The sequence below is a fragment of the Cyclopterus lumpus genome, chromosome 1 (assembly GCF_009769545.1).
Source record: "Cyclopterus lumpus isolate fCycLum1 chromosome 1, fCycLum1.pri, whole genome shotgun sequence".
In the NCBI taxonomy this organism is placed as follows: Eukaryota; Metazoa; Chordata; class Actinopteri; order Perciformes; family Cyclopteridae; genus Cyclopterus; species Cyclopterus lumpus.
The window spans coordinates 9,866,339-9,876,545 of NC_046966.1; the positions used below are offsets into that span (position 1 = coordinate 9,866,339).

The 10,207-nt window shown below is 41.1% G+C and overlaps 2 protein-coding genes across 7 annotated transcripts; both read right to left on the minus strand.

The window, feature by feature from the left end:
- Window positions 1–594: 594 nt before the first annotated feature.
- On the minus strand, window positions 595–5,859 carry LOC117746217 (CMRF35-like molecule 2). 6 transcript variants are annotated; one of them, XM_034555624.1, is made up of 6 exons: window positions 3,636–5,859; window positions 3,169–3,324; window positions 2,787–2,882; window positions 2,652–2,668; window positions 2,514–2,523; window positions 595–700 (listed from the first exon to the last, which is right to left on the minus strand). In XM_034555624.1, exons 1-6 carry the CDS (start codon window positions 4,024–4,026, stop codon window positions 687–689), a joined length of 684 nt encoding a protein of 227 aa, XP_034411515.1. In that variant the 5' UTR covers window positions 4,027–5,859; the 3' UTR covers window positions 595–686. The 6 variants fall into 6 exon arrangements, with proteins under 6 accessions (XP_034411515.1, XP_034411445.1, XP_034411367.1 ...); XM_034555554.1 differs by having other exon boundaries at window positions 2,652–2,671; XM_034555476.1 differs by having other exon boundaries at window positions 617–676; window positions 2,652–2,671.
- A 153-nt stretch (window positions 5,860–6,012) lies between these two features.
- Window positions 6,013–8,625, minus strand: dnajb1b (DnaJ heat shock protein family (Hsp40) member B1b). The gene is made up of 3 exons (XM_034554327.1): window positions 8,261–8,625; window positions 6,689–7,299; window positions 6,013–6,546 (listed from the first exon to the last, which is right to left on the minus strand). Exons 1-3 carry the CDS (start codon window positions 8,478–8,480, stop codon window positions 6,313–6,315), a joined length of 1,065 nt encoding a protein of 354 aa, XP_034410218.1. The 5' UTR covers window positions 8,481–8,625; the 3' UTR covers window positions 6,013–6,312.
- Window positions 8,626–10,207: the final 1,582 nt, after the last annotated feature.

A 10,207-nucleotide genomic window follows, 5' to 3' on the forward strand; every position in this document is an offset into this window, starting at 1 on the left:
GGAAGAATTTGCGTTGGCAAAGTTGAAGTGAGAAGACCCTTGTCTCCGATGCAAGGCCACACTATAGTTTCAATTTCGGGTATCAGTACATGTAGCCTGTTTTGCAATACAGCAAAGGAATAGAAAGCAAATAACTGGAACAAAATACAGATGCTTTTCTTCATATCTACGACAAACAATTCAAACTAAGCATATGTAAATAAAAAGAAAATTCTGTTCACTTTGGTACGGTAGGCCTGCTCATGAAAAATTGCAGTTGCTTTGGTGCAGCTGTTTTAAAGTGGATGTAACCTGTATTTATATAATAACAAATGTACACTACCTGCAATTAGCTGGTGAACACAGTGGAGCATTTAGCAACTAAAGACACAGGTATTTCCCACAGGAGATGGTGGAGGACAACAACAGTGCTAAAAGAGACAGAACATTTGTGTGGACAGAAATGGGACTGCAAATAATGTTGCTCTGTAACATGACAAATGACAATGTGAGAAGGCTCACTCGTAATAACCCGGAGAGATTCATCATCTGCAGACGGAGCTCCTCTCAGCTTTAGAGTTTTAGTTTCAGCTCGTTGCTCAGCTGTCCAGCCCAAAACTGTTTTGGATCACTCTCACACCTTTCATCATTCCAGCTGCAGCCGGCACCCGTCATCAGGGGAAAAGGCTCCAAAAACCTGATGTACACTACCTGCAATTAGCTGGTGAACACAGTGCAGTGTTTAGCAACTAAAGAGCCAGATATTTCCCACAGGAGTTGGTGGAGGACAACAACAGTGCTAAAAGAGACAGAATATTTGTGTGGACAGTAATAGGACTGCAAATAATGTTGCTCATTAACATGGCAAATGACAATGTGAGAAGGCTCACTCGTAATAACCCGGAGAGAGTTATCATCTGCAGACGCAGCTCTGCTTGATGACACGGTTACTGTATTAACTCAAAGGAAGATGATATTGTTTCAGCTGCCCCCGAAAACAAATCTGTGACCAAAATAATATCTGTTATTGCGAGTTTAAAGGACCAGTGTGAAGCAATTAGGGGGGGATCCATGAGCAGAAATGGAATAAAAAAAGAATAACTATGTTTCCATTATTGTTGTTTATTGAACAGACAAACCAAACACTGACTCTAGCGAGAGTCTTTTGCACCGTGTAGTTCTCCAACACACTTGTGAAACTGGTAACTTCAACCGCAGAGTGCAACACTGTGATGCGGCCAGTTGTCGTCTGACTTCCTCTGCTCCTAAAATAGTGTTATCATGGTAAGGACGGACTGTAAATAATATATGTTTTATTTGACCAAAAAAAGTCACATACATTTCGCTGTTCTTATAGAAATAGACAAGATGATTAATACACATGTCTCTCTGTTAAGTATGAAGCGCTATAGTCAGCAGCTGGTTAGCTTTAGCCTAAAGACTGCAAACACGGGGGAACTGCTGGCACGGCTCTTCCTGAAAGCAACTGGGAATTAGTTTCTCACTTTGGAGGTGCTGTTTGGTGGATTTTGTTACTTTTTAACAGAGTGGTTCCTGTCTGTAGCCTTACACATATCAACTCTCTGCCATAAAGCATTTATCCTAAACTACTGATTTATAGTTAATTAACAAACACCTACAAGCAATTCTAAGCACGGGTCTTGATCCTCATGAAAACAAAAGGATACCACAACATTACAATGTTATATTTGAGTGCTAACATCTAATGAGATCTAAAACTGAGTCATTCATGTTTTTTGATGCTGTGTCTATGAATGTTTGCGCTCAAAACTCACCGAGTGGGCCACAAGTTACATGAAGCCCGAGTGTGAAAGGCAGGAGATGACTCCATTGTTATTTAAGGAACAGGTGGCAGACATGGAGACTTTCACAAAGTGTGTAGTTATCAGACTTGAGCTTAAATGTCTCTGAGTGGGTTGTCCACTGTTGGCTGGAGGTGTTAAAACTGTACGCTGTAAATGTGACGATAGAATGTGTATTTCTCTTAACTTCTCTCTGACCATCTTACACCCTTTCTGGAAAGTGAGTGACTCAGAATGACACAACACAAGCAACAACACTCTGCAGGTTTGTGCGTGTGCAAGGAAATGGACGTGTGATTAACAATTATTGATGTGGTCTTTGTGTAAACTCATGACCTTTATTTAAACATGAAAATGTATCTTCTAAACAGACACTGGTGGATCTGATAATATTTTCAAAACCAATTCTGTATTCATGGTTGCCTTTAATAAGTGTCTCCAAAGGGGTCCAATTCCAAAGTGAGATCAAATGTGTGTAGCACCCTCTGCAGGTCTAACTACACCACTACTTTGAATTTTACAGATCTAAAAAAAACAAGCAAAAATGTACGGATATAAAGTCGTGCTTTCTGTTCAGTCCAGTCCAGAGGTGTGGGATTCAGTACCTGGTAGACTGCAGTGTACTGGGAGGAATTATGAATACTGGCTCAGCATCTAAAGACTGCAGCCTCACTGCAGCCTGAGTAGAGGCAATGTCTGCATTTTACTCACAGTATTCAGGCTGTAAATACATAAGAATTGTCATTAAGAATGATTTCATCTGAGTAGTAAACGTATTGCATTAACAGTCATAAGAGATGAACATTTTAATCAAAATAAAAGCTGGTTAACGAGAAAATGGTCACTCACCTCCCCTTTGTTCTGACCTTCTGAAACAAACAAGCCACGGGATTCATTAAAACATGTGAAAGCTCTTTTTTGGTTTCAGATCACACAATGGTATGAGAGCAGTTTGTGTGCACATTTATGTACGTGTTGCCTCACCTGCGTTACTCCACAAGTGTCTGTATAATATAAGAGGTATGATGGCACACACCAGAAGAGCCAGGCTTATCGAAACTATGATGACCACTGTGGTGTCTGCAAACAGAGTCCGGGATGAGTTTGTGACGATACGGTTTACTTTACAACAAGTCGCCCAAAACAAAATGACTAAATAGTCCTCTGTGTTTATATTCCTAACAGTTTTGACTCTTTTTCAGTTTGTTTTCTGCATTCTTTCCAGTTGTGGGGGAAAAAAACAATTTTGGGGTGGGGAGGGTTTCTTTAGGGTATTTACCAAACTGATCAAGCCATTATTAATTCTTAGTTATAATTAATAATGGCTTGCTAGAAGAAAACAGCTCCTGACTGTGGCTCTAAATACCTTTGAGGTAGGGTGTTGCCGTCTGGTTGGTCTTTTCGTCTGCAGCGGGCCGGGTCGATGCTGCCGGTGAGGGTTCAGTGCCAGATGCAAAGCTGCCTTGGGGCAGAGTTTGAATGGGGGTGGTGGAGGGAGGCGATCCCAGAGGAACAGTGGACGCTTTAAATGAAAAAAATTTGAATGAAAGGACAAACTTGAGTGGCAATTAATCTTTGTGCTCATGTGATATTGCTGAATCACAAGATACACTACATAAAATATCTTCGGACATTCCACCCAAAGCAAGACCAGGTTGCCAAGCTTCATGCATTGTGGTTGGTTTTATCCTGAAGATACTCTCAGGGTAACCGTCAGTCAACACTTTGAGATTACTTTCATACAATATCCTAAATAGAAGATATATTGTTCATCGTTATCCCAAAATGTCCCATTTCCTGCAGGAACTTGAATGCATCGAGGCCTAAACTTACCATCTGCAACTATAAGAGCGACCTCCTGGTGCCACCCATGAAGAGTGTCCTCCACTCTGCAGTGATATGTCCCTGCGTCCGTCCTCTTTAGCCTCTTTATGGTCACGCTGAAGGCCCCGTCTCCCCCGTTGACCTCCATGCTGTATCTCCCGTGCCGCGTGACGTCCAACCTCTTGCTCGCCGTTTGAATGAGAATGTTTTCTTTGGAGCAGACGCCTTTGCAGAAGTACATGTTGTGGCGTTCGGAGCTGTTGTCTGTGGTCCAGCTTCCAGAACAGTGGATGGAGACCTCTGCTCCAACATGGCCGCTCACCTCCAACACTGCTGAAGCCTCTGCACACACACCTGCAGCATAAAGCAAGTGCCTGGTTACACCTGGTGACCACAGCATCTACTGAAATGAATGTTGAAATGTGGATGAATTGCTTGACAGGGAAGCACATTAGAATGAATTCACACATTACTACTGTACCTCTGCTTGTAAATTAATTCTGTATGATTCACGGGAAGTGATGCACACAGTACACATCGTATCTCCTGTGCGCATACTGTTCATTCTTTATGGTTGATTTGAATTGTGGCGTTCCACTTTTTTAGATTCACCTGATATTCTTTTTTTATTTTACCTAATTTATGTGCAATGTGTAGTTTATACAATACATTAATCCCACAAGTATGTGCCTTTGTTTGTTGGTTTTTCAAATTGTCTTTTAAAATATAGATATTTTTGGCATTTTGCCTCGATTTAGATTAGTAGAGATAGACTTGAAAGGCGGGGAGAGGAGGATGACACGCAACAAGCCCCAGCCGGAGTCGCCCAAGAAAGGTTCCAATGTTTTTGTTAGGCGACAACTCAGAGTATGCTCATAGAAATACAACAAGGGCAGCCACTAATATACGACGCAAAGAATGTACATAAGTACATACATTCTGAAACAACATCACAACCTACTTGTATAATTCAATAAACTTGTTGTTTTCTGTCAATAAAACAGTTGTTGGTGACAAACACCATAATTAGAAAGACCAATTTTAATATATTGTGCAGCTCATCAATTAAAATCACACTTAGAAATGTAGCTAATTAACCATTGTGAAGTCAAAGATTTGCTCTCCTTCACACCTAACTTGTAACAATGTAAATTTTACGAATAAAACCTGTCGATATGAATTTTAATTAAAAAAGATACACCTAAACTCACCATAGAAGCAGCAGAACATGACGACATGAAGAATCCTCATTCTTTATCCAGGTTACAAACCAAGTAAATGAAAAGTTTAGTCCAGCGGTGTCGGGGAAAAATGCAGCGGTCTGCTCCAAATTGATCATCTGATAAAATGCCACTTGAGTGCCTTAAAGATCCAGGAAAGATACAAAGCTGTGATTGTGCAGCTGAGTTGCACCTTTCTACTAAGTATTTTTTTTAAAATAAATATACGTGTTTACATGTATTGTTCTCTTGCAGCATGCTCTGTGTGCCTCAGTGCAACCACAGCACAGCAGACTCAACAAGCTGCATGTCTATTGACTGTGTCACGAGGATCAGAGCCCCGAGGACAACTTCAGAAAATTAGGGTTATTTTCAGAAAATGCTGTAATACACAGAATGATTGAGTTTGCTCTCAGCTGCCATGGAAACATTTTCTTCCTGCCGGGCTAGTATTTAGCTTGAACTCATAAATATATACCAGAGACCGTTTTGTCCTGTACGGGAATCATTTGCGTGAGGACTGAATTATTATATATTCTGTTTTATCAAAAAGCAATGCTTTTTATTTCTGCATTATTAATACGTTTGGGGGAAGGGTGAGGTTTCTCTGTGCTCACCTTCAAGCGAGTTGACAGCACTAGTTCCACAAATTCTCTTTCTGGCAGAGATTTAGACAATAGAAGTGATACCACTCTCACATCTGACCATGACAGACAGCAGACTGTTGGCTTTGCAGTCAGACTAAATGGAGGGGGACACAGCTAGCAGGGCTAAAGATTTAAATAATCGGCCTTTGAGGAGCTTTAAAGCTCACGAATTAATACGGAAGACCTTGTTCCTTTAGTTTAGATATGAGAGAGGCCTTTGTCTTATGTTTATCTTATCAGTTTGGAAGTCAATCATGGTCCATGAGGCACAAGTTAATGTTTCATAACGATGCTTGAATATTCAGTCCAACAAGTGCCGCCCATTTTTGGAACATCTGTTACCAAACACATTTTTATTTTAATATAAAGTAGTATTTTTTTTAAAGAAATCTACTCCTACATCATAGCACTTAAGCGTTCCATCTTAAGTTTATCAACAATGTAATCTTTAAGTTGCAACTTCATACAACTTTCTCTTTTAGGTAGAGGGAATTCTTTAATAACAACAAAACAAGAATATATGCACATACATTTTTTACAATATAATACAGTACGATTTGTACTTATTTCCATCAAAATATAATCTTATTCAGAACACCAATCGCCATTGGTCATATTTACATTTTACCCTATGAAATGTTAGTCATTCTCAAAAAGTGTTTTTCCAAGGTGTTTTTTACACTAACAGTTTACATTCATCTATCTCACAAGTCTAGTCTCTATTTTTGATTCATAAGGCCACATGAATGGCAATGCAATGACTGAAGAAGTTGGCAGCTTAGTGTCAATTCTTCAGTCCTGGATGTCCGTTGGTCTCGTTTAGGATCGCGGGAGGACCTGAGCGATGGTGTCCCGGGCGCTCTGGCTGAGCCGTTCTGGGAACCTGACCTCATACTCCACTAATAGGTCGCCTCGACGATCAGGGCGTTTTGGATAAGGCAGCCCTTCGCCATTGATGCGCCTCTTCATCCCTGGCTGCACGACATCCGTTGTTGACACGGTAACCGTTCTGCCGTCCAGTGTGGGTGCGTTGATTGTACAGCCACACAAGGCCTGATGGGACAGAAGGGAAAATAACAGAGAACTTTATTTTATTCATAATTTTCAGCGGATTACAAATTTGAGTTCATCTTCAAGCACTTTTACAAAGTGTTTTAAGAACAATTGTTCTTAGTTATATGTAATCTTAACTTACATCTCTGAGTGAAATTGTTGCAGTGTAAACGATGTTCGATCCATCGCGTTTGAATTTCTGATGCGTCTTGTCCTTCAACACAAAGACCACGTCCGCTGGAATGTTTGTGGGAGTCTCGTCCCCCTCTTTGGGAAACGTGATCTTTGTGCCCTCTTTCCACCCTTTCTTTATCTGCACCTCCAGGATCTTATCCTCCATCTTTATTGTTCGCCCATCGGGGTTCACCCTTCTACGTGAGATCTTCATTTTCTTTAAGCAACCAGACAGAACTTCCTCCAAGGTCACTTGGAGATCATGAACCACGGGGGGGTCTTGATGCTTCTTCACAACACTACTGTGAGGGCCCATTCCTCCCATACCAGAGCTGAAGGAGCGAGGGAACCCCCCCATTCCAGCTCCCCCCATCCCCGCTCCCCCCATCCCAAAGCTAGCAAAAGGGTTGGGGTCCATCTCCTCATCCATGCCTCCATTGCGGCCTCCAAATAGCTGTTCGAAGGGGTTATGTCCACCGAAGAACTCTGAAAAAATGACATGAGGGTCGCCCTGGAAGCTGTAGCTGAAGTTACCAGGACAACCACCATTACCTGGGGGGCCTCCTCCGCCTTTCAGACCTGAGTGAGAAAAACAATCAATTAATACAATTATTACAAAATAAAGAGTGAGATCACAACCAAAGTAATGCAACACTCATGACAAGCCGTTACAAGGGAGGTTTACTTTTCCAGAAATTGCTCATTAGATATTCATATTTATTTCTCAGTTGTTAATCTGCAAACATGCCACAAACTGAAAGACAGCACAGGCAGCAGAGTTTACTGTGAGGTGCTCTGTAAATTCATCTACATCAAGTAGATATTTTCCCTATTAGCCAAACAGAGAGTCAACCACTTATCATTCCAGACAACCACTGGATATTTACAGGTCTTTGTGTGTGTGAATACGGATTGTTGCCTAATATGAGAACAAGTGCACACACAGATATTAAACCTACACAAAAAAGCAATGAACCCAGACCATATTATCTCCGGTCTTAAATGATGATCTCAAGATCAATACTCTATTGCAGTTTGTGGGACTTTCAGGGTACGTCATCACTAAAGTTACCGCGGTTAGTAATCAGGTAAGAGCTATAAAAGATAAATTATTTCTGTCACACTGCCCCACCTCTCTAGTTTCCATGCACCAAAATCAACACTGACAGCACCATTGAAACATGCCTGCAGGCGCACAGAGCACTAATCCCCGCCCCCTTCCTGACGTCATACACCAACCGTCAAGCTCCTCTCCTGAACTCAGGTTTATTATGTTCAGCTGCACTTCCGTCAGTTCTTGTGTAAACATGAAATGTGGGCTCTCCTGCGGGCAGAGCAACGCCTCTCTCCCCTGGCTCAGAAACGAGGCTTTACTGAGGGACAGGGCGCCATTACACGCTTACACCGAGGTGCCTGCTTGGTCCCATGTGTTGGACACTGTTGCCTTTTCGGCGTGCGCGTCCCCATGTTGACAGACACTTCACTGGCACAGTCGAGCAGCTAACTGCGTTGTCGAATTAATCGTAAATACAAGTCTTACCTTCTTCTCCAAAACGATCGTAAATGTCCTTTTTCTTTTCGTCGCTCAACACGTCGTAAGCCTCAGCGATTTCTTTGAATTTGTCCTCGGCTCCCGGTGACTTGTTTTTGTCGGGATGAAAGCGCAGCGCCTGTTTTCGATAAGCTTTCTTAATGTCGTCCTCGGACGCTTCTTTCTTAATTCCCAAAATGTCGTAGTAGTCTTTCCCCATTTTGACCATCTAACGTTAGTTAGTGGCTTGTTCAGTAAACGTGAAGGCTGTCTGTGAACTCCGGCAGCACGTCCTCAGTCCTCTCGATCTACTCGAGTATTTTCTTTATAAACCGCGTGGAAACTTCCAGAGTTTTCCATAAACAGCCAGAACAAGCTCAGCTGTGACAGTAAAGCCAGGACACGCCCACCAGGACCGTACGTCGCGCTGCCTTCAGGGACTGTCGGACATTATCATGCACAGTAACATACCATGCCTTATCAGTCTCCCAAAACTCGCTTGCCTATTTAGGGCTCTATGACTATGAACATTGGTGGAAGAAGTTTTCAGGTCTTGTAAAAGTACCAATACTACGATGTGAAAATACTCCAGTACAAGTTAAAAGGATCAGTCAAAATCCTACTTGACTAAACGTACAGATATACTGTTTCGCCCCTCTTACTAATATATTATTTCAATAGGACATAAATATATCGTTGATACTGTTGTAGCTGGTGGAGTTTTAGCTAGTTGTAACTGTTTTATACACTGTTTGGTAGTTCAACTATGTGCGACGTTAAGAATGAAAACTGCCCCGCCCTTATTGCAATGAGTTGGAAGCGACTGTTTTAATCTTTAATTTGTATCCTAAATTGATCATGTGTTTTTTATTGTAAATTCTTAATCTATAGTTTAAAGTAATTCATAACTATATAAATGTAAAAAGTACAATATTTCTCCCTGAAAATAAGTACGAATAAACAGTAGCCTAAAATGAAAATACTCAATTAAAGTACAAGTACATCAACAATTCCATGTTCCATGGACATTAAAGGGATGCCTGACCATATCACAAGCAGCCCTGTACACAATGGATAAACCACAACAATAGCCTGGAAACATTTTAAATAATAATAATTAAAAACATATCCCCATGGATCCCTATCATAAGAAAAATAAATATTGTGGCACTTTACCTTATCTTACCTAATCACAACATGATGTATAGACCAAAATATAGCTGTCATATCTGATGGAATTACAAACAGTAGAGTATGCTAAGTCTGACACTGCTGCGCTCTGCAGGCACATATAGTCTTGGAGCCCCTGTTCGTGCATTTCTAGATTGTTCAACAGATGTGAGCATACAGTTAGACACGTGTATTGCATGCACTCATCTAATTAATGCAACCAGTCAGACATAATATCACCAAATTAAGACTCTTTAAGACAGGAGATAACACCTCCACAGCTCAGAATGGCTAATACGTTCAAAGATGTTGAAAATGGTTTTATTGGACTAAATTCCCTTTGATTTGCTTCATTTCATGATACACGATTTTGCGTGACTTACAAAAGATCACAAGAGTACGATTGGCACTTGAAGGCAGCATTTCAGATTCAATGTACAACGCACTTAGACTATATGCTTCAGCTCTAACACTCAGATGTCACTTTGAGATTTGTTGGGGCAGGTAACAATGTGCCGTCATTATCAGGGTTCACATTTTTTTTTTAAATAATGCAGCTCAGTCTCTGTCTGACAAGTGAAGCAAAACCGGCTTTTCAGGTAGGAGAGATGCGTTGCCTAATTATCTCTGCAGGTATGAACACTTCCACAGACCTACAAAAACAGGCTTTTTAAGGTGTAGCTTACACAATATTCTTTTGGAAAAGCCATAATTCACAATCATGCCCCTTGCTTTTGTATTAGATTATCAATTCAAATAATTTTCTGACACATGTCCCCCAAGTGT

What these genes read in the sequence shown, in the direction of transcription:
- LOC117746217 (XM_034555239.1), bottom strand. Translation starts at nt 4,026, where the DNA reads ATGCTGTGGTCACCAGGTGTAACCAGGCACTTGCTTTATGCTGCAGGT. An exon ending in CGCTCTTATAGTTGCAGATG is followed by an intron (nt 3,325 to 3,635) that starts GTAAGTTTAGGC and finishes TTTCATTTAAAG; the next exon opens with CGTCCACTGTTCCTCTGGGA. An exon ending in ACACTTGTGGAGTAACGCAG is followed by an intron (nt 2,672 to 2,786) that starts GTGAGGCAACAC and finishes TGTTTGTTTCAG; the next exon opens with AAGGTCAGAACAAAGGGGAG.
- dnajb1b (XM_034554327.1), bottom strand. Translation starts at nt 8,480, where the DNA reads ATGGTCAAAATGGGGAAAGACTACTACGACATTTTGGGAATTAAGAAA. An exon ending in CGATCGTTTTGGAGAAGAAG is followed by an intron (nt 7,300 to 8,260) that starts GTAAGACTTGTA and finishes TTTCTCACTCAG; the next exon opens with GTCTGAAAGGCGGAGGAGGC. An exon ending in CAACAATTTCACTCAGAGAT is followed by an intron (nt 6,547 to 6,688) that starts GTAAGTTAAGAT and finishes CTGTCCCATCAG; the next exon opens with GCCTTGTGTGGCTGTACAAT.